The sequence below is a fragment of the Cladophialophora psammophila genome (genome assembly GCF_000585535.1).
Source record: "Cladophialophora psammophila CBS 110553 chromosome Unknown aczJe-supercont1.13, whole genome shotgun sequence".
NCBI classification, from domain to species: domain Eukaryota; kingdom Fungi; phylum Ascomycota; class Eurotiomycetes; order Chaetothyriales; family Herpotrichiellaceae; genus Cladophialophora; species Cladophialophora psammophila.
Window position 1 is genome coordinate 492,025 of NW_006912934.1, and position 22,235 is coordinate 514,259.

A 22,235-nucleotide genomic window follows, 5' to 3' on the forward strand; every position below is an offset into this window, starting at 1 on the left:
GTCCTATTTCTTACCTATTATGTAGAGCGGAATAAGTAAACTAGAGAATATTGTAGTGAGTGATACTGACGTGAGGAGAGATCTTGTAACTGGAATAGCAATGGAAGATAACCAGCAAGAGTGATGTAGGACATTAAGAGCCAGAAGAATAGGGGTGGACAAGGTGATAGGAAATATACAGCATTTAGGTCACCATCTAAAGCAATCCTTACTTATATGAAGACAACAGAGGAGGCACGACTCCAGCACCAAGACCTTGCCGGGAGAGATTGCATTGCATTGATCTAGCTTTGCAGGAGGTTCCTGTTTCAATCACCCGGGGCCCAAGTACCATCCTCTCGAAGATACATCTATGCAGCACGATATGAGTATCCGATGACAACGGGGGCCCAGATATGGACCTGAGTGAAGTTCATGGAGAGGATAATGAGGCTGAGCAGTCGACACCATCATGCCTGAGCCGAAGTTGAGCCAAGTCACGTGCAACCTGAGTAGTGCGGCAAGGCCAGATCCTGATTGGGTGCCAAGGCCGGCTGCAGATTCGTCGCTGAATACCAGAGTATTGAAGGTGCAGTGTTTCTCCAATCGCAGTGACCATTATTTCATTAGAAAAATCGCTCAAGCGTCTACATTTACTGAGTGACGTATCGGAGGACTCGACGCACCCGCTTGATCTCGCACTCTGCCTGTGACGAACCCGCCCTTATCCTAATTTCTTTCTGCTGTTCCAGCAAGCAGTTGAGGCCGGAATGCCACGATCACGTGCCGGCATCCTCAGAGGTGCGAACACTCCTCTTGGTCGATTGCCGCCGGACCTTGCTGGGCATGCCAGCCAGTTTCAGCCTGATTGTGCAGCCTGCAACATGACATTTTTAGGTCTAGTGCACGTTAATGGCTAGGCTTTCATTGCAATCTTCGCGGATTCTTTCAATCTAGATCCTTTGGCGAGGTTTTGAAATCTTATGTGTGCCGAAAAGTAGCACAGTTTCCCATGATGTTTCAGCTTCTGATAACCACAAATTGTGAGTCCTGTGGCTTTCGCAAGTTCCTGCTTCTCTTCACGAGCTGTCCGTGTTCAGATCCTATATGCAAGTCCACCGCGTGGCACGCGAACTCGTTCAGAGAATGCTCCCAGTGGACCTACAATCCGACCCCTATCGTGAGGTGTGCGGGATCGCGTCAACACATCGCAGTGACGCTCAAACCGACTGCGACGAGACTCCTAGAAAGTCACGGCACCCTTGATTTTGAGAGGGAATTCGTTGAGCCCATTGTTGACGCTCCCCATATCATTCTTTCACACCAGACCGCTTTGCTGGAATGTGACATCAGCCTCGTGGAGCTTGGCAAGGTTTGGCGGACGCACAGCAGGTTTTGCTAGGCCACAAAATTCTACGGGCTACATCTGAACAGTGATCTCGCAGGTACAGCCTGTGTCAGACTAGCCCTAGCGCGTCACAGCACCGGAGGGCGCTTAGAGACCGGAGGCCAATTCTGAGGATACGAGTCTCATCGTCCAGTTCCGAAAGACGGTAGAAGCCGCCCCTGTCGAAGGGTCTCCGGAAGAGCTGAAGTTGCTCGATCGTGGGCAGGGCGAGCACGGACCAAGAACTGGAAGTCCCCCGGATGACTATTGAGGCGCACGAGGAGCGCTTGGGACATAGGCGGCTGTCGATGCTCTGATCCAACCAGGAGATCTCACAGCTGTCAGTCGAGAGAGGCTTCTTGGAAGATGACGTGGAGGCCAGACTAGGGCGTATCCTGATTGCCTACCACAAGTTAAACGGTGCAGACCAATCGAGCGCGACTCGCATCGCGGAGAACTGCAAACCAACATTCGAGGAGATCGATGGAGATCCAACAATTCGGGAAGGCGGCCAACTCTGGGAGGTGGGAAGGTCCCTGGAGGATGAGTATGGCCTGGGAGCAACTGTGGATTTTTTCTGCCGTATTGAGACTTGGTGGATATGGTTTGTCTCTGCGGGCGCGGCCTGCCTTGGTTCTCATTTCAGAAGGGATGAGGTCCAAATATCCATTGCTAAATGCTTGTGTGCCTACCCAGTGCACTAAAGAGAAAGTCCGACCGGTCGTCATCCTGGCCCAACAGGTTAAGAGACACCTACGCTTGCCATTGCTTCACCATTGCATCAAGTGATTCCACCCAGCATCCCTTCCATGTCAGGCTACCTTGTATGTGAGTAAGCGGGATGGAGACGGTCATGGTGAACGGTTGACCAGATGAATGTCCTGGGATGTTATGAGGATGTCATAGGCGGCCTCAGGTTCATTTTTAAATGTCTACAGGCAATGATGACCTCGTCCCCGTAGATGCAAGACGCTAATCCTTGTTGTCACTCCCGGTCTTCGCTTTCCGCATAAGGTCGCCGACCACTCGACTACTCTCTAGCACCAGCATCTAAGAGTATCTGGACCACTGTCTCATGTTTACTCAGCCGTGCCGCCTGTAGTGCATTACCGTACCCTCCTCCTTGAGCGTTAACATTCGCCCCAGCATCTAGTAGTATCCGCACCACTGTCTCACGGTCATAACTTGATGCCGCCTGTAGTGCATTACCGTATAATCCTCCTTGAGCGTTGACATTCGCCCCAGCATCTAGTAGCATCTGCACCACTGTCTCATGGCCATTTATTGATGCTGCCTGTAGTGCATGATCGTAGTATCCTCCTTGAGCATTGACATCAATATTTCGTCTTAATATCTTTTCAACAATTGCTGCCACACCTATGCTTGCTGCGTAGTAAAGTGGCTCGGCTATGTCTTTTAGCTCCAACTGCGAACCAAACCTCATACAAATCCTATCCACGTTCGAAAGCTGTACCCATGATAGTAAGGTAACGTCCTTTTTACCCACAAGCCGTAGTGTATGATCAAGTAATCTGTCGTCGGGCACACCAGTGATAGCCTGTAAGTGCTGCCACCACTCCTCTGCTGCATAAAATAACAGAGGATAATGCTTGGAGAGCTTTCCAGTCACAGGTGCATCCTGACATAGGTGGAGGAAGTAATGTAGGCAACTTTCTGCAATAACGGCGTGGCAGGTATCTGATCGAAAATCAAGGTTAAATGCACAACGGTCAGAAAGGAGAAATTCCTGGACAGAAAAATGAGCCAGCTGAATCTGTATCCTGTAAGCATCTTTACGACCGCCATCAAGCGAGGCGACGTCATCTTTGTCCCCATCTTTGTCATTACCCCAGTCGCCATTGATAGGATTAAGACTGATCAGGCTAGAACAGACAACCATTATGTCCATAGGATCAGGAAGCCGTTCCTCTGGGTTGAATCCTCCTTGGTCGCCAGTCTCTATGGCGAGGATCTCGGCCATTTCTATTAGCCGCAGAGGGCGTTTCGAGAAACAAAGCCATTGTAAGGCCTTGATAGCATTCTCAAGTTGCCCGTTTGATTCGAGATCTCGTAAGATTCGATTATATGTCTCGTCGAGGGTCTTTGGTAGGGATGACAGTGTTTTTCTTAGCGTCTTTAACTAGATACAGTGGCGAATGGACTCCAGTTGACAAAACACCCACCGAAACCTGGTCCGGTATTAGTATACAACGTAGAGTACAGTAAACAACTATCCGTACATGCCATCAGCCTTTTCCATCAGTGCAGTCGTTATTTCAGTCTGCACCGGGTCTGGCCACTTCTTTAGCCCTTTGTCTGTTGCCATCCTGTCGCGAATATAGACACGAATGTCCTCGTCCACAACAGCACTTTGAAGAATATTAATATTGTAATCAGCAACCGGGCTCAGCTCGTCGTCGATGTCTCTTTCCCGCCGACTCGTGGCCAACACACGGAGGTCCCGTGGTTTTGAGGCGATCAATTCTCGGAGAAAGGTCAACAGTCCTTCGCGGTCTGTACATTCATCCAGAGCATCTAAGACGATATACTTCTCACGTGGGGTATCCATTACCTTTCTGAACAATGAGTGGATAACGTCCTCTGCCGGCTGCTGCTGTCCATGGCTGCATCTCCCATACAACAGTTCAAGCTCATGGGCGATGTCCGTGGCCTGTGTTGCGATCTGGAATAGCAACGATCGAATCGCCTTGTTTGAGGACTGCTTCTCTATATCGTTGAAATCAAAGTAAAAATAGCTCACTATTGTGTCAGGCTCTTTATGCTGGAGAATATGGTGTAGTGACGCGGCGCTATTTGTTCCATTCAGCCTTATCTATTAGTGCCAAAGCTAGACTCCATAACCTTACCTTAAGACTGTCTTGCCGCAGCCCGCTGAGAAAGTATGTTAGTCCTGCCTGTGTATCTATACGACCGCAACATACCGCTACCGTGAAGCCACATCAGCGAAGATGTCGAGCTTTTCCAAGCTGCGAAATGTTGGCCGTTGAGGAGCCACTGACCCGTCTCTGGGTGTCGCTTTCCTAGCGCCGTGTGGTAATTTGCGGATGGGTCTGGTATACTTAACCAGCGCGATAGCTTGTTCTGTAAGTCCTCTGACAAACTCTCAGCTATATTCCCCGCATGCGTGCTCGTACATCTTACGTTCCAAAAGGGACTGCACTCGCTCAGTCTGTTGTTTCACGACCAGAGTGTCGCCATGGATAGTCTTTGACAAAGCGCTGTCGTTATCAGTGACCTCTCAGATACAACAGAAGCAGTTGCACGCACAACAAATCATTCGTTAGGGCACAATTGATGAGGGACTTTAATCGCTCCATTCGAGCCAACACATCTTCCACTTCCTTTTTGGTGAATTTCCACCATAGTGCTGATTTGAGTTGTTGGCTTTTCCCAGGGGATGGTAGTTTGTCCACCATTTTCTCAAGGAGATATTTGAACTGGTCAAGCAGACCGTTTTCGACTCCCAAGAGCTTAACCTGGTTGAACCATTCATCGTTGTGTCGGGCTTCTTCCACTCGAAAGCGCAGTTTTATCAAGAGACTATAGAGATTACTAGCCTCGACCGCTACCTTCTTCTGCTCTCTTGTTGCATGTGTTGCCTCGATTATGTAGCTCACGAGTGTTGATGTGAGCTGTCCCACAGTAGCGATGCTGGCCGTCATTGATAGAGGATCCATTGCGCGATATCCCGGTCGGGCAGGGTGCGTGGTTGCTAAAGGTGGGATTGACAAGAGAGGCAATAGGTCAATGCCCTTGACGAGGCAAAGCTTCACAGGTTTGATCGTTATACTGGTGGATAGCACTGATCTTGTGAAGTCTCTTTGTAAGATGGTTGTAATAAGAGTGATCGTGAACAAGTTCTGGGAGCAGAGTCGCCTCATGCGAGCGACTGCTGCTCTGAGGCTGTGAATCAGGCTCAGCCTGAGCGACGCAGGCAGGTTGGGCATACTCGCTAGTGCGAGGCACACTCGATCTTAGTGCCATAGCAGTGGGCCGAAGGAGCTTAAGGCTGATGGCTCAAGCGGTACCTGTGCCGTGTGATTCGGCTGGCTTCCTTGGTGGGCGGCAATTTTTGCCCCTGTGGGCTACGTGTCGTACAGGGATAGGCTGAAGTTCCTCTGTAGACTCTAAGCAATTTTTATATCCATGTGAGTCGTGGCTTTCGTGTCGCACCTGTCAAGAGAGCTTGAGTGTCAGCTACGAACCCGGCAGGTTTGTGTCATTTGGATGGAGTGCTACACGATCAAAGTGCTCGCGCGCTTAACCCACGGGGTTGCGGCAGCGGAGGTTTTTCCCAACTCCTCAACACACTGCGTTCCGACATCGACACCCAGGTTTTCGCTAAATTGCAAATTTAAATACTGCTCCCGGATCAATTTGAGCCCGAAAAGATCGCTCGCACATGATATTCGACTTATCTTACACTTGGAGGCATTATGTACCTATTTGTGCTCTATGCTTCAACCACGGTGGCCCGACCACGACCGGTCCGGGCCATGCCGTCGCCCATCCGGGCCGCCCGTAGAGTTGAAACGGTCGATTTCTAAGCGCTTCGACTTTTTTTTGGCGGGGTCAAGACGTGGGGGAAATGGGATAGCCACATTATCAAAAGAACTTGAACCCTCAATTCCCGGGTTCGCGGTTGGCATTTGAGTTGGGATCCGGATTTTTGAGACTCACGAGCGCGGATCGTTGCTTATCTCTGCCCAGGTACCTTGGTCCGTCGTGCTCATTGGTCATCTTCGAGTGCGGAGGGTAATTTCCTGAAGCTTCCCTAACAGATACTGACAGTAGACACTTGTCAAAGGGACAATCAATGGCCGCGGGGTCTCTACTCTCCGCTAGTCCACTAAGCCAAGGCTGAAAGCTGTGATGTGGGGATAGGTAAGTGTGCCTTGCCAAGATAGAAATTAAGATTGACTGCGAAAACGTTGCCTTGGGCAAAGGCCCTTGTTCATAACTGCCATATGCCAGTGGAACCAGATACAATATCGGGAATGCACAAGCTGAGCATGAGAGCAGGAGCATGGCTGAAACAACAGCTTTCGACAGTCATGTTGGCGCCTTTACTGGGTACCTGGTGCTAACTTACGCCAGGTTGCATGTGGCTGCCGCTTGTGACACGGCTAACGTGCAACCACTCGAGCTGGGATTACCTTTCAAGCTCGAAAAGGATCTGATAATTTCATACCCGGGAGTTCGCTCCTGGACATCGCACCCTGCGAGTACTAGTACGCTTCTGCAGGAGAACCTGACTATTGTGACACCGTCCAATTCTCAGCACATCCCTGAACTCGGTGTCCATGTAAGTTTGCTACGATGGCATAGTTCGGCTTCTCTACAAGGTAGGTAGTTAGGATAGCGCCTGCTCCGTGTCTCAGAAAGAAGCACCGTCGCCTGAGGGTCAGTCTGTGGTTGGAGATAGGCGCCGCATAAAGTCCCTGCTGGTACCAGCCTTCGACTTTCATGCAGCATGGTACCCATGCAGCAACTACGATATAACCAAATCACCCTCTTCCGCCCCCTACGGCTTGTGGGATGCGTATTATAATAGACAAGTCAACTCCAGGTACGGACTGTCGCCCTCTGTCCAGGCCATTGCAGACTCAGTCCGCACACTACTATTTGCATAAACGTACAGACAATCCCTTCCTCTTCAGATTCTTCCCAAATTCTGAGTCATACTCCAGTGCCTTTCGCTGTCTAGATGACTGTGAGGACCAGCAGATTATCACAGCATCTCCCAAAAGCCTAGGCTGCAACAATACGAGCTAGATCCCCGAATCTCGGTTTAAAATAGGTTGGATGCAGGTCGGATACGTCTGACCGCCTCCAATATTTCTGTAAGATACACTCCAGATGTTACCAGTGCATTTTGAAAAACCCGTCGCCAATAACAACATGACGAATACTGGCCTACCTCAGACGCCGATCGCTGCGAGCAGATCCCAGGCGGCAGCAGGGGAGAATCCCGAAACCACGCGAATGATCCATTACATTAGAAGCCACGCAAATTCTACAGGGGTCAAGGTGGGATTTGTCTATGCAACACAGGTACATAAGAACTCGCCAAAGTCGGAAGGACTCGTCAAAGTCGGATGTACTGAGAGCGGGAAGGATGGCCGGGCAACGGCGATGAAGAGTTGTGGCTTGACTCCTGGAAAAATATTCGAAACGAAGGGATTCCAAGGCGCTTTTCAGGCTGAGGGTTTGATTCACCTCATGCTTTCCAAATGGAACTGTCGTGTTGAATGCGAAAATCACCCAAACAAAAGTCTCAAGCCAACCGGACACCGAGAATATTTTCGGTGTCCGCTTGGATTTGCCATATCAACAATCGATATCGTAACGTCATGGTTTCTCCAGGAGCCTTACGAGATAGTGGGGGGAATGGGTCGACTGAAAGACGATTGGAGAGATGCCCTGGGAGTTTTCGAAGAGAGTCAAAAGTCCGATCACCCCATGGAGTGGTTCGAATTTTTCCTTATTGACGTGCGGTCGCAACTCGCCTGGAAGTCGAACCCACTACCCTCACACTCTCCGAAGTATTTGCCCGATGCGCCGGTACAGATTCTCGCCAACGGTTCCTTGCGATTCGCGGTGACTGGTCGAAAATCCAGATCCGCCAAAAGCAGTCCTGCCGTTCCCCAGACGGCATCTACGACCCTCAAGGCGTACCAAACGGCACCAGCTGGACGCCCACTGAGCCATTCAAAATCGGCGCCGGCGAAAACATCTACCCGCTCGGATCGAAGTCCGTCGCCTGGTGATACACCGTCAAAGCCACCGAAACACGCACGACCTCGTTCAAGGAACCCGTCAAAGACTGATCTTTCTTCTGAGTTCGAAAGTGAGGAGAGGAAGGAACGTAGCAGCCAGGAGGGCGGGGAGGAAGGGGAAGGAGAATACAATGACAATGATAATCAAGATCACACATCCGATACAGGCGTCGACGGTGCTGGCTTGGCTGCGGGGATCACCAAATTAAGCATTTCCGACGCCAAATCTTCCAAGAAACCGAAAAACAATGCGAGCGATGCGAGGAGGGGTAGGGGACGCGCCGGGAGGCCAAAAGCCAACTGAAGCTAAGTCGAAAGACGCACGGAAGGAAGATGTCATTCGCATACGCTCTAACGCTTTGCTCATCGTGGACCAGCTTTTGCAGGTTTCGAATCGGGGAATACGAAGGTGGAGAGGCGCATAGCTCGGCGCCAAAGCGTGAACAAGTCGTGGAGTTATTGGGGGATTGTTCTCAACAAGAGGGTCGTGTCCTGTTTCTCTGTATTATAGCATTCTGTGCGACAGATCGACTGTCACGGTTGCAAGATCGCCACCGTGATCGCCGTTGCCAGTTTGATAGCCAGCGCCATCAATGCCATTTACATCGCCACCGCCGTTGATTTGAAATAGGATGACATCGCCATGGAACGTTCAAGAATGACCTGCTGGACATTGGTCAACGTCTATACACAGGCAGAGTCTCGCTGAAGAGACAGATAGAAAGACAAGATTGTTCAATGCTATCCGTTGCCTTGACAGTTCTTAGTCTTACAATTGGACAAGGCTGAAGCCAATGTGCCTTGGCTCGTCGACAATCCCTTCAGGATATAGGGACTTAAAACTTCCCGACAGATTGATTTACTGGGGTTGTTATACATATTGAATTGTGCAAAGTATTTAATCCAAGTTTGCGTGACACCAGGTTGGTATTGAACTACTTGCCCAGATACGCCCATTTGGTCTCACTAGCTAAACCGTGCGTTGATATTCGCACCTAGGGAGGGCGCCTTTGTCATACTGTGGGCAGCTCATAAGGTGGACCGGATTCGTCGGGCTACTAAAATGTTAACTTGATTTATAAATCCCTGCAACATCAATGCGAAAGATTTGCGGCGGGAAGCTTCATTGATTTCATCTCACTCACCATCTCAACTAGTGTATCCCTCTGGCTGTCTTCAAAGCCCCAGTTAGGTGAGAATCTTTGCGGGTTTGGTGTGGGAAGCTCGGTGCCAAAAGCGTCGCCAGAAATATGTTCTTTCCGTGGAGACATTGCTAGTCCTGTGGACGATTTGCGATGTGGACTTCTGGGATTCTTGCAATTGTGAAACCAGAGCCAGAATACGAAACAACAAACCACGGCCACCGCCGCAAACCCGCCAATAGCAATGCCTGCGATATCACCATTGTTCAGGCCATTTGGCGGAGATGCAGAACCTGAAGTGGCTACAGAGCTAGTTTTGGAGCCAGCTGTTGAACTGGATGATGTTGATTCAGTCACGGTGACAAAGGCGGTCGAAAGAGGCTCAAGAAGGACGGTGGGGGAGTATCCCTCGTACTGGACACATCCATATCCCACTGATCCATGAGCATAGCTGAACACAGCACAGTATGGTGAAGATGAGGAACTACACGGATTCAGGCCCGCACATGTATATGTCTTGGAGCCGAACGTACCAGACCAGATTCTGAGGGTTGTTTTGGCAGGCCGCATCGCATGGAGTGCCCATTAAGTCGTAGCAGGTCGTAAAAATGTGGACACAAGGCAAGGTACAGCAGCCGACAAATGTACTCGTTGTCGCGCAAGAAGCCGACTCTGGGCAAGTCACGGGTTTATCTGTCGCATTGATCGGCAACCGACTCCAATATTGACCATTGCGTTCTATTCCACCCACCGATACTACCGCTTACCCAGCCGCAGGTCGCAAGTGACGCGCTGTTGCTGTCCTGACGAAGTCCCAACACATGATAGGCCTCCTGATACCTCAGCGTGGTGGGTTTGGGAGTACTTTGGACCAGAGTATTATACTGTTTGAAGGCGGTGGACGTGGGCTTCAATACCAAGGCCATTGCCAACCGTGCTGGAAATAAAAGGTATCAAAGGCTAGAATGGGCGCGGAGAGGCAAGGATATTGAAACTGGTTGAACTCTAACCCGTGCAGGCGTCAGAGTGTAGATTGCGTTGCTAATATTTGTCGTGAACCATAGCGTCAAGGGCGCGATGAGCACCGAACAAGTGGAATGACTCTGCCATCAGAGGAGGCCTAGTGATAGCACTACTGTGAAGCACCGCCCGGATCCTTATCTCTAGCAAGGGTGTACGTACTCTCTGCTGTCGTTGCAAAGCGCGCCAAGCTTGAATTACTAGTTATATCCCTCTTGGGCTAGCCCGTAATCACGTGATATTGAAAATGCCAATCACGGCCATCTGATCCCGTAAACTTCCAATCACGCCACAAGATAAAGGTGGGGTGCGGGGTAATTGGAGCTTTTCACGTGGCACAGCCAAGTCCAAGGCTTGTTGCGCCGTATTCAACAAGCCGTACAATACGACGAACTTAGCCACATTGAGAAGACCGGGAGGCTTCAAGGCTGGTTAAAAGATGTTCTAATGCTGCACTGGAGGGGCCAAAGCCGGCCATTTCCCGTCAAGTCGGCCGAAACAAGGCAAACTCGCCAACAGTCGATGGACACATAGGCTTTTCCAAGCACTTTGGATAATACCTGGAAATTTGCGCTTGGGATGCCAGGATGAACCACAGTATTATTGGGCTGATGCCAGGGGATGGCGGGCACGTGGGGAAGGAAAACGCTAGGCAGTACTTTGGCCCCAATATTGCACTTGAGTCGGCCCCCATGTCCATGGTCCAAAAAGAGGTTTACAAGAAGGTAAGGTCCTGTCCCAGGTTCTCAAAACGTCCATCTTCATTATGGCGGGCAATATAATGATATTAATACAATCTCCTCTGTGCTGCAGATTTCAAAGACCTTCAAGCGGCTCGTTGCCAAGATGATGACCCTTGTAAGCCTTTGTCGAGCCCTCCTGCTCTGTGCCGCCTTTACAGCCTGGGTTGCCGAAGCACAGTCATTTCTTACGGCTATCTCCCAGTTTCCAGAGCTATCCAATTTTACCACTCTTATGTATGATAACCCAGGACTCGCAGGGGCGCTGTTGACCTCCAATGCCACTTCTCTGACCCAGATCACGGTCCTGGTGCCGGACAACTCTGCTTTCGACAAGCTCGAAGCGCAATTGGGTGCCCCAGTGGGTAGCTTGACTGTCGGGCAACTCGAGCCCATTCTCCAGTATCTCATCCTGGTGGGGGAGTGGACGACAGACAACTTCCTCGTGCAGAATGGGACCACTGTGCCGACTCTTCTCAACGGCCCCATGTACAATAATCGCTCTGCCGGCCCCGCCCTTGGCTCAAGCGGAGCTCCCGGTGATCCTCACAACGGCCAAGTCGTCTTCATCCAAGCGTCTAACTCAAATCCCACGTCATCTAAGCGCTTTACCGTTCGCCAACTACCCCAGCCTACAGCAACAGTGCAAGGTGGGCTTGGCCAGCAGATCAACTTGACTGCGATAGACGGATACTGGGACGGCGGTGTGTTTCAGATAGTGGACCAGTTCGTCTCCCCGAATGATGACTCTCTTTCTCAGCACCTTGCTTACTCCATGCCCCCCCAGATTCCTGGATCTTCCTCTCAATTGCTCCGAGACAATTAGCATATGGAACCAGACCACCTTTGCGGATGGGTTAAGCCGCACAGGCATTGGACCGGCTGTTGACATCACCCAAAATGTCACCTGTCTTGTCCCGACCAACGAAGCCTTCGTGCAAGCGAGCCCCGGCGAATTCGGCTACAACATCACCGATCTGGCAGAGCTCATACTATTCCACACCATCGACGAACCGCTGTACACGAATTTCTTGGCAGATGGCCAGGAGTATACGTCGTTTTCGAACCAAACTGTCCGGATTTCAATCATAGACGGGTCCATCTTTCTCAACGACGCAAAGCTGATCGTCACAAATATCATGTAAGGGGACTGTTGGCCCGTCAATTCTAACCCCAAAGAAAATGCGAGTGACGGCTGAGGATAATGACCGTCTATACAGAACAAACAATGGACTGACGCACATTCTTGATCGGGTTCGTCACAGCATATTACTTCCTCCTCTGTCTCTCAGAATCTCCAGCTAATCGAAAACTCTTCCCTCATAGGTCATGTCCCCGCTCGAAGCAAGCGCCACTCCACTGGCAACAATAACTCCTTTGGCAACGCCAAGTGCCTCCAACAGCCTGACTCCGTCCGTCACAACGGCTACCATCACAGTAGCGGAGACATCGTCCTCGTCTACAGTGGCACCAACGACCGCGACGTCCAAATCGGGAGCCAGAGGGACAACATCGTGGCCTCGGTCCCTTGGGTTTTGGGACCTCGCAATTTATTTGATGACCATGGCTATTTGGTAATACATAATAATAATCCGACATATACTGCGTCTGGAAAACAGGTATGGGCAGACGGATAGGTGGAGCTGGCGACAGCAGCTCTCTCAGTCGGACTGGCGTATGGCACTGGGGTGGAATTCAAAAATCCAGGCCCCACGGCAATAATAGCTTCTGTTGCGCCCATGTGTGTAGCGCCCCTTCAAGCCTGTCGGCGCACATGTCGCTTCTGACGCTCAAGGGCCTCGTTCGCAACGTGTCGTCACCTGTTGGTGCGGCTGTGGCGCTGGCCTTTTATCGCATACCGATGTCAAGTTAGCGTAGAGGTTGTCTATAGGTATAACTTACAGAACTAGCTACCGTATCTCAACGACCACTCCGCTGTCTAAACTCACCAGGATCCTAGAGTCTCGAGGGATGTGTAGATATAGAACGTAACTTCAGATAAGGGTGGAAGAGAGTAAATTTAAGGGTCCTCCACGACAACTTCAGTGGAGTATACGAGGAAAATCTAGGTCGCGGCGCAGGAGCAGAGAGATTCTGCCAGTTCACGGAGATCTGTTGACATAGCTCTAGGTGTAACCGATCACAGGTGGGCCTAAATAGGATAGAAGTAGATTTAACCCTCACAATGACAGAGGTGTGAGCCTGAGAATGCTGAACATGTTTCATTGCGGTTCCATAGGAATATATTGCACACAGTATCCAGCCTGAACGAGAGCCAACTCCAGTCTACTCTTGACCTGATCCCCGCCTTGTGAGAGAATAGAAATACAAATAGCGCAGCAAATTAGAAGCCTAGATCCACAATATAGTCCCCTTCCCTATGTTCCCTTGGCTTGTTATGCCCTCCAGATTGTTTTGACCGGACCCGATTGCTGCGAAGCGTGCTTTCTTTTCGACGCCGGCGTGTGCTGCAAAAAGTAGACCCTGCCGTCTGTTTCAACCAGCGGTGCGACCAGGACAGCAAATGCGAATCATCATGTACATAACGCATATCGCCCGAGCGCCACTCATTTTCATAAGACATTAAATAAAGGATGGAGACGCGTGCCCGTGCACATAGGATAGAAGTGATGCCAGCAGAGGGCCAGGACGCCCGCCGTCACAAACAAAGCTTCCAATAGAACCATAAGTAAGCGCACTGGCAGCACTGACAAGAAATCCGTACAGAGAGGGACCACAAACGTCAAAACTCGGCCAGAAGTCCATTCAACCCATGGCAGCCCAATATTGAAACAGAGGTCCGCCAAAACCAAAGGGACGAGGATTGAGAGGAATATCATTCCCCATTGTCTAGAGAACCCGGCGCAAGACAATGAGGACATTTGAGGAGGACGAGTGCTTGAAGCGGGTGTCTTGGGGGAAAAGCTGCCGCCTTCCTCGCCCGCCACAGAAAAGTCGGTGTATCCGACCTGCAGACCAACCTCGCTGCCCATAGTCGGGGGGTGGTCGGAGGTTTCCTGCGAGAGCAAGCCGGTGCTATGAGTTGCTTCCGACGTTTGCACTGAAGTTGAGGCGGGCGGAGAGGCTAGCTTTAAGGGCGAAGGGTCCGATTTCTGCCCAGACGTGACAGAATGGTGGATGAGCTTATTGCTCACATCCACAGGCGGGATTCGTGGCGTGCCACTTGTACTTGACTTTGCTTGGGCTTGCGACTCTCCAACGTCTAGCGCTGTGGAATATGTGTTGACATTGTTGACAACGACTGAAGGAGGACAAGATTGAGTCACCCTCGCAGGAATGCCTAGTTATTCCAACGAATCTGGTCAGTCACGAAGATGTAAAATGACACAAACACTTACTCGACGCCCAGTAAGATTCTTTAGCTGCGAAATGCGATGCAGCTGCATTCCTCGCGGTCTGCAACTGCAGACTGGCTTCATGTCCAATCAACAAATTGCTGCATTTGGGTTCATCCGTGACGTTGAACATCAACCAAATTCCGGTACCGCAGTCAACCGGCTGGATCCAAAGACAGACGATGCCAGTGGACGTGAGGTCCAGCTGCCCAACTTCTTCCCTAAGTCCTTGTTCACCCCCTATGTCTGAAGGATTCACAAGGTCGGTCAACAGCGTGCTAGAGACCCAAGATGACGAGGAGAGACCCTCGGCGAAAATGGCTGGAACATGGTTCTGCTTTATGAAAGACCATGCTCGGCAGGCCTTCCAGCGGGATGTCTACGCACAACGAATTAGTTGCATGCCAACACCGCCGCACCATCACGGATGGGACGCACCTGAAGCAGACCAAGAGGGTTCCGAGAAGACAGGGCTGTGATATCTCTGAACGACAAGATAGGGGCAGGGAGCCTGTGAGGAGCACCGTCGCCCTCAAAGATCTGGCCGATTTCGGCTAGGTCGATATCTGGCTCGGACTCTGTAGATTGGGATGACGTGTCGGTGGAAGAGGAAATGTCGTCGGAGGGGTGTGAAACAGAATCGAAATGGTCTCGGAAAGAAAAGTTCAGCCCATGCTTGGTGAATTTCATGAACCTTTTGATCTCCGCCTCTTTCTTGAGTAGCTCACGATTACTGTATTCCTCTCTCAAAGCCTCGACGAGTCTGGCTGGGTTATGGGTCTTTACCCAAGACACCGGTTCCTTCTTGGCTATCTCTTTGACATGTTTCTCGAAGTCTGCGTTTTCCATGATGGAAGCGGGCAGGGTGTAACATTAAGGGCGGGAATCCACTCGTGGGTGGGTAAGGCAAGATCTTGTGTCGTAGCCCGCGGGAGAATGACACGAATGTGCTGTGGTGTGGGACGTCGCCTCGACGCAGCTCAATCAAGGAACGTTTGATGATTGTAATGGCTTGAGGAGGGCGAATCGTACTGGGTAGAGACTGACAAGTTGGACAGGAACGAGAGGCGGAGATTGTTGGTTGCAACGATGGCAGCGGGCAATGGGCATGAGGGACGAGGAGAGACGAGATACCGACGGTGGTGGAGGAAGCTGTTGATGGAGGCGGTCTCAGGGCTGCGGATCGTCGGCACGTGCATCCCATGCACCGTGAAAGGGGAAATCCGGGGAATGGACTTCTGGGGGCCATAATAATAGACAAGGTGCAGGTGTTGTGGAGGTGTTTTAACTAAACGAAAGAAGTTAGGGTACTGGGTCCTCGGTACCTTGACCGGAGAGCAGATCCTTCCTCCAGCTCCAAGGGCGCCACCATGGCCTGTCCCTGACGATCACTATGAGGATATCAGCACCACAAGCCTTGGAAGAACCATCCCGCCATTTCTCTCGATCCTCTCCCGAGTGCAAGCTCTCGAATCCTTCTCCTACGCGTTGTCGGCTCTTTGAGGGCTGTTCCGCAATAGATCGTCGGTCCGAAGATCCAGCAGGTATCCTGCTTGGTTCCACACCTTGGTGTTGCCCTGCGTGCGAAAGAAATTGTTGGCGTTTTTGTCCCATTCCCACCCTCGCTCTTCCATTTTCTTTTTCCAGCTGAGGAAATCTTTGATCTTGTCATTCAAACTGTCGATGGTCCTCTCTTTCTGCTGAATTGCTGCTTTTTCTTCTATTGTGGTTTAGCATGGTCTACCATTACCACTGATCGCCATGGTATGCTTACCACTGTTAGCTTTTCGCTTTCCTTTCACCAGGCCAGCCACAGCTCCGCTGTGAAAAAAACGAACCAACTCTTTCTCCAGCAGAAACCTATACCCGAAGCACACCTCGACAGGAGGATCAGGTGCGATTTTGAACTTGACCGGGATGAGCGCGTCGTTAAACATCCATTGGGCTTTGACGACGCCAAGTGACCGAAGCTCGCGGTTCGAGAAATCCATGTATATCTGATCCCCGTCATGGTCGTGTTGTTGGGGAATACGGCGCTTCTTGATGATGCTGTTGGAGATCCAATTATGTTCAGAGCCACTGTCCAGCAAGACTTTGCTTTCGAAGTGGTCCTCATTCTCGAAGCACAAGGAGATGAGCAGTTCGTTGACGGCTAGAGGCTCACCGGTGTCCGTGGGCCCCGATGTCTTGCTATTGTCAGAGGTCCAAGATGACTGTGAGTCTGAAGACGAATGATGATTCCGCAATGGGCCAGTCTGGCGGGAGATTGAAGTGTCGCACGAGCTGTTCGTCTGACCGGCGCCGCTGGATGTGCTCTGTTGCGACAACGCCGCCTTTTCGGCGAGCCACCGTTGATGATCTTCGCTGATCGGAATGCTGCTGATTATGTAACCGGCTTGCTCGTAGCGATCTTTGCTGAGCTGAAGATCTCTGAATAGTTTCTCATCCCCCATCCTGAGATCTTGTGGTCACGATCTTTGACTTGTCTAATTGCAAGAATAGTCTGGAGAAGGGTAGCTTAACACAAGCCGATGTGAATAAGGTTCGATTCTCCCATTCTTCTGACTTCGGCTGCTTACCGTGCTGGGCGGCTCAATGACCGTGGATGTAGGTTCATCAGCTGAACATCAACACGCAGCCTAACCATTTCTGCAGAGGTGCTGCTGGCGCCCATCACTCCGGTTTCAGGACGCGGATATCTGCCACTGATATTCAAGCTTTGCCCAAGTGAAGAGATGCCTGACAGCCCGTTCGGCATATCTACGTGGCACCACACTACCCTAGCTGTGCTTCCCTTCCAACCAATCACAAGACCTTTTGTGCAACAGACACCAAAGATAAATTCAAGGGTCGCAAGCGGACATACAAGCAAATTCATCAACGGCCGTGACAATGGCGGTCCTAGATGGTCGAGAAGGATATGCAAAGGTGGCTTGTCTAATGAGCCGCCACCATGAATTTGGCATCTTTCGAAGCTTCGACGAATTGAATTACCAGAATCTCCTCTACCTGCAAGCCGAACTCACGCACCTTGAGCAGGAATTGAAAGAGATCTCGCACAGAGATAAGTTCTCAGGGCATCCGATCCGGCATATTCATGCAAGACACTGGCAGTTGTTGAAGGACTCCCAGCAGGATGGACACGATGAACAATTCCGAAAGATCATGCAAATCAGAACCTCACTGGAAGAGTACAGTATGTGCCAGCCCCAGAGTCCAGGACCGGTGATTCTAACCGAACGCCTGGCTAACGGGGTTAGATGAGGCTCTTCTCCGACAACAAAGACTATCGTGTCTGAAGAAGCCCACAAAATACAAGATCAACTTCCTTCGTGATTGGCGGGATAGCCCCAAAATGGGAGGGCAGCCAATCATAAGCGACGACCGGCACGCGTGGAGTGAGGCTCACGAAGACGATCTAATTACCACTGCCGACCCCAATCAAATGGACGCCACCAGTACATGGATATCAGAAAAACTTCTTCCCAACTATCACTGGTGGATTGGCAAGCATTACAAGGCACCAATTGACGCGGAACCATTGACCGGGATCGCAAACTACTCCAACAAGGGAATTATCAATGCGGTCGATATCCTAGCCACTACCGTTTCATGCCTATTCTCAATTCTATCCATCGTCGCTCTGTATTTTATTCAGAGTATTGCACTTCGCATCGGGATGACGGCCATCTTCACGGCGGTATTCTGTCTCTGTCTCGCTGCGATGACTGAGGCTCGGAGGATCGAGATCTTTGCGGCAACATCAGCGTAAGTCCTGCCCCGAGAATATGCTTTGAGCCACTCCGCGATCGTCCTCACTCATTTCCGTCCCCCCAGATTTGCTGCGGTGCAAGTTGTCTTCATCGGCACGACGGGTAACTGTTCAGGCAGCGGCAATTGAAACCAGTCAAGAGTTGGGACGTCATCTGCCTTTCCTTTATTTCCACTAAGAAGTTCTCGTGGAATACTGTAAGAGAGCACTTCAGGGTTCGGCGTGCAGGTGCAACAACGCACAGAGGCCTGTCCAGCAGGTCGGGAATCGAGAACGCGTTTCTGGTTGGCGCTGACAAGACAACACCACCACCAACACCACCCAGAGAGGCAGCGGCGAGGGCAACGAACGCCTAGCACGGTGGCGGCATCAAGGAGCAGGATAGGCCTGATAAAACACTTAGGAATTAGATAGACGGCACCAAAAGTCATGGAATTCATGATACTCTACTCACTGTAAAGAATGGCGCTCTGCCAGCACCGTAGACTGTTCCGCACTCCCCCTACCAGCCCATTTTGGTTTGACATGTGACTAGACAACCCTCCCCCCCTGCTACCACTCTACCAGCCCAGCACAGCACAGCCACTTTGCCTTGTTACAATACAACTTAGAACCTCCTCCTAAGCCAAACACATTGCTTCCTCACCAAATTCCTCTCTCTGCTCGACCCCTCTCGCCGCAGACGGTCGTGGTCAAAGGGATGCCAGCTATGGTGGGTTAGAGGGGAGAAGTCGTCGACGACCGCGGCCGTGGCGGAATTTGTACCTCCTGTTACGGGATCCATAGCTAGTACCGGAGATGGGCCTGTCGTCGCTCAAGGAGTGAGAACGGGAGACCTGCGAGTTTTGATCTGCAAAAATATATAGCGGCAAGATAGTCAGGACAGCTATGAGGTGGCCTAGGTACAAGAGGGACCCCAGAGTTCACCGTTAGATAATTGTAAGGATCTCAGAGTTGGAATGGGGAAAGAAATCCACAGCATCATCAGCTACCGAATACTCGGTACTGGTCGCCGCCAGTATATGGCACCAGGCCATGGTCAATTATCGTTGCAGAAATCGTGCATGATCTGCAATGTGGACTTGACTGCTTGGTCTTCCTCAGCGAGCCAGATATGCACCTCTGCCGCGGTTGGATATACGCTGTTCACGATAGCAGCCTGTGTTTAGGAGGCCATTCCTGAACAGTGAACATTCCATAGCGACGCCACACTGTTGCAGATCGACGGCGTGATGTAAAGAGCGTTGATGGCGCTCGCGATCTAACATCCCTGATACTCGATCTGTCTCACAAGATGAAACGATCAGTTTCTCAGCGCGCGGGCTTGTTTATGCTGGGTCGAGACCCGGAGGAGGCATGAAGGTGCATTAAGTACTTCCAAAAAAAAAAAAAAAAAAAAAAAATTAAAAAAAAAAAAAAAAAATAACAAAAATAAAAAAACCAAAAAACTTTGAACTCTCGATTCTTGGGTTAGCGGCTCGGCTTAGGATTCATGAGACTCACGAGTGGGATTGCTGCTTGTCTCTCTCTAGATACCGTGATGTGTCTTACTCGTTGGTCACCTTCGGATGCGGAGGGACATTTGCTCAAGCTCCTGTGGCAGATACCGGCATCAGTCAAAATTTCCATCATCATTACTCAACCCCGGGCATATCACTTCTGCCCGCTTCCTAAACTCCAAGAGTCATCCGTTCAGCAAACCATTCAAACCACTCGGCGGCAGCCAGACCAACATTGGGCAAATAGAGGAACCCCTCAAGGGTGAGCCTAACTTCGCTCCAGGTGCTCAATCCCATGAGGAAAGCTAGCTCAGTCAATTCAAGATTATGCCAATTCCCTTTGCCGCCGAACTGGGATCCGTCGAACCCCTCTTGAGCCTGTTCCGCAACGGCTCCAACGAAGATGGCCCAAAGGCGGGCGCGTATCAGAGGAGTCTCCATGATAGCGAGAGTGCTTGCCTTGCTGTCTTCCAAGTGACGACGGAGAGCCATAATTATGACTGGTGCGGAGGAATACATGGCGTCTCGGCTAGAAGGAGATACGGAAATGACTTCCGGTACGTTTACGGCAACAATCCTCCTGCTCTGGGACAGGGGTGGTCGGGGAGGTATCTGCATCTCGTAGTATCCCGCAAATCGAATCCAGAGCAACGTCGCCAGGGTAGCCCATGCCTTGCAGTGGAGGAACGAGAAGGGATCCCGTTCAACGCCGAAGGTTTGGATATTGGCGGCGCACCGGACGTAATTATTCACGAGATGACCCTGCATGATGCCGTGGCGGATGGACATGGTGAACAAGAGTTCCTCGGCCGGCAGATTGTCTTCGATGAGAATACTTGACACCGAGTAGTAGAGCCTTGTTTCTTTGAAGATCCCTCGTAAGACTGCACACTGCATTGCTCCGTCAATGACACAGGGGATAGGATTGCGTCGGGAAGGCATTAGATCTCCCCAGGATACAGGCGTGTTCGGGATACGAGGAAGATAGTTCTGTGCGTACTGGCAGAGGTCCAAGAAGGTAGGCGTCAGCGTCATGCTCGCTCTGTGGACGTCTTGCCACAAGATGAAACGTGCGAGTCGCTCGCTTATGTCGACCGGTCGACCAGGTTGCAACATATAGCGCAGCATTCTTCCGTGCACTGCGGCGGCTTCAAAATTATGCGCCGCAATCTCAGCTGTATATAGTGAGGCGATGAGGTCACATACCGGCTCCGTGGTCTCAACCTTATGCGCCCTGATCAAATTTTGCAGCTTGGACATAGTCTGATTCTTGTAGATCAATGCTAATCGCTGGAACGGCTCTCCGGTAGTGACGAACGCCACCACGGCTATGAGGCGGTTGAGATGAGCGTAGGCCAGAATCTCATCCTGCAAAGCACTTCTGGTATCGTGATCATACTGATTGGTCCACTTCCGAGCTCTTTGCATTTCGAATTGAGAATTGACCGGCGACGGAGTGAGAGCCAGACGGTTGAACGAAATGACATAGTTGATCGTAGGATTGACAGTGACAGGAAGCGAATTGAAAGGATCTCCGGCCCCTTGTCCCAGGTGAGACAAAGCTCCTGGTCGGGAGTGAAGGGTCTCGCGTTCATCAAGACGAACAGAGCGGCATTTTCGAGCGCGATCTGTTTGCCTCGCGTCTTTCGGGTCTAATCTTCGTCTCCTGTGCGAGTAGTTCGCAACATGAGAGTTGACTCTGCAAAGATGGTCGCCATCGGAAAGCCGATCTTTGGTCTGAACGATGAAAGTTAATTGGACGTGCGCCGTTGCCGATCTCATTGGGATTTGATATGGAGCTCATCCTCCTTGCATTCTGCTGAGTCGGGGATTTTCGCATGGATGCAGGAGCATTCTTGGCGCCTTCAAAGGAGTGAGAGATTCTCTCTTTCTCGAGACTGCATGGCGAGATATGTAAGCCGAAGTCTTGCTGGCAGGTGGGAAAGCAGCCAACTCGACCCGACTTGCAGCACTCACCCATCCGCGGAGCTGTTCGTTTGGGGAAGGCACTCCGTCATTCACGCTCACTCAGCTGTTGGTGGACGCCGACGACGGGGCGCAACGCCGTCTTCGGCTTCTGCAGGCTCCGTCATCAGAAGCGACAGGACAGCCAACCGAGCAGCCATCTTGATGACAAAACATCGTTTCGTGTGGGGAAACTAGCTTGACAGAATAGACCAATCTGGCGTGCGCCTGGCGATATTTAATGTTATTAATTGGATCCAATTGGATCCAATATTATCCGTGCCCAAGGCACCCCTTTTCGGATTTGTTTCGGTCTCTTTCCAAGATTCTTGCTCAGATGAAGTATCCAGGGTAAAAAGTTGTATAGTCAATTGGGTGACACACTACCATCACTGCTTCCGGGCGGTAATTTGGAGGAAGTTAAGCCTGTGCTTCTGGGTGTGACATCGCCAGTGCCTTTGGCGGCGTCTCGACGACGACGACGACGACGACGACGACGAGGAGGAGGAGGAGGAGGAGGAGGAGGAGGCAAAGTGAGCGCCGGAAGCGCATGGGTATTGCATTAGCATCACATA

The 22,235-nt window shown here is 51.0% G+C and overlaps 7 protein-coding genes across 7 annotated transcripts; 3 read left to right on the forward strand and 4 right to left on the reverse strand.

The window, feature by feature from the left end:
- Positions 1-2,396: 2,396 nt before the first annotated feature.
- Positions 2,397-5,064, reverse strand: A1O5_08293 (uncharacterized protein; the record flags this gene model as incomplete). Its single annotated transcript, XM_007748876.1, has 7 exons — positions 2,397-3,492; positions 3,550-3,555; positions 3,607-4,176; positions 4,234-4,258; positions 4,309-4,479; positions 4,529-4,605; positions 4,655-5,064. The coding sequence occupies 7 exons, from the start codon at positions 5,062-5,064 to the stop codon at positions 2,397-2,399; spliced, it is 2,355 nt and encodes a 784-aa protein (XP_007747066.1).
- Positions 5,065-7,288: 2,224 nt separating this feature from the next.
- A1O5_08294 (uncharacterized protein) lies at positions 7,289-8,470 on the forward strand (the record flags this gene model as incomplete). Its single annotated transcript, XM_007748877.1, has 1 exon — positions 7,289-8,470. One exon carries the CDS (start codon positions 7,289-7,291, stop codon positions 8,468-8,470), a length of 1,182 nt encoding a protein of 393 aa, XP_007747067.1.
- A 2,550-nt stretch (positions 8,471-11,020) lies between these two features.
- A1O5_08295 (uncharacterized protein) lies at positions 11,021-12,213 on the forward strand (the record flags this gene model as incomplete). The annotated part of the gene is made up of 3 exons (XM_007748878.1): positions 11,021-11,053; positions 11,142-11,794; positions 11,856-12,213. 3 exons carry the CDS (start codon positions 11,021-11,023, stop codon positions 12,211-12,213), a joined length of 1,044 nt encoding a protein of 347 aa, XP_007747068.1.
- A 2,604-nt stretch (positions 12,214-14,817) lies between these two features.
- A1O5_08296 (uncharacterized protein) lies at positions 14,818-15,273 on the reverse strand (the record flags this gene model as incomplete). Its single annotated transcript, XM_007748879.1, has 1 exon — positions 14,818-15,273. The coding sequence occupies one exon, from the start codon at positions 15,271-15,273 to the stop codon at positions 14,818-14,820; it is 456 nt and encodes a 151-aa protein (XP_007747069.1).
- Positions 15,274-15,905: 632 nt separating this feature from the next.
- On the reverse strand, positions 15,906-16,877 carry A1O5_08297 (uncharacterized protein; the record flags this gene model as incomplete). The annotated part of the gene is made up of 2 exons (XM_007748880.1): positions 15,906-16,144; positions 16,199-16,877. The coding sequence occupies 2 exons, from the start codon at positions 16,875-16,877 to the stop codon at positions 15,906-15,908; spliced, it is 918 nt and encodes a 305-aa protein (XP_007747070.1).
- A 439-nt stretch (positions 16,878-17,316) lies between these two features.
- On the forward strand, positions 17,317-18,325 carry A1O5_08298 (uncharacterized protein; the record flags this gene model as incomplete). Its single annotated transcript, XM_007748881.1, has 3 exons — positions 17,317-17,620; positions 17,685-18,192; positions 18,262-18,325. 3 exons carry the CDS (start codon positions 17,317-17,319, stop codon positions 18,323-18,325), a joined length of 876 nt encoding a protein of 291 aa, XP_007747071.1.
- Positions 18,326-19,866: 1,541 nt separating this feature from the next.
- On the reverse strand, positions 19,867-21,477 carry A1O5_08299 (uncharacterized protein; the record flags this gene model as incomplete). The annotated part of the gene is made up of 1 exon (XM_007748882.1): positions 19,867-21,477. One exon carries the CDS (start codon positions 21,475-21,477, stop codon positions 19,867-19,869), a length of 1,611 nt encoding a protein of 536 aa, XP_007747072.1.
- Positions 21,478-22,235: the final 758 nt, after the last annotated feature.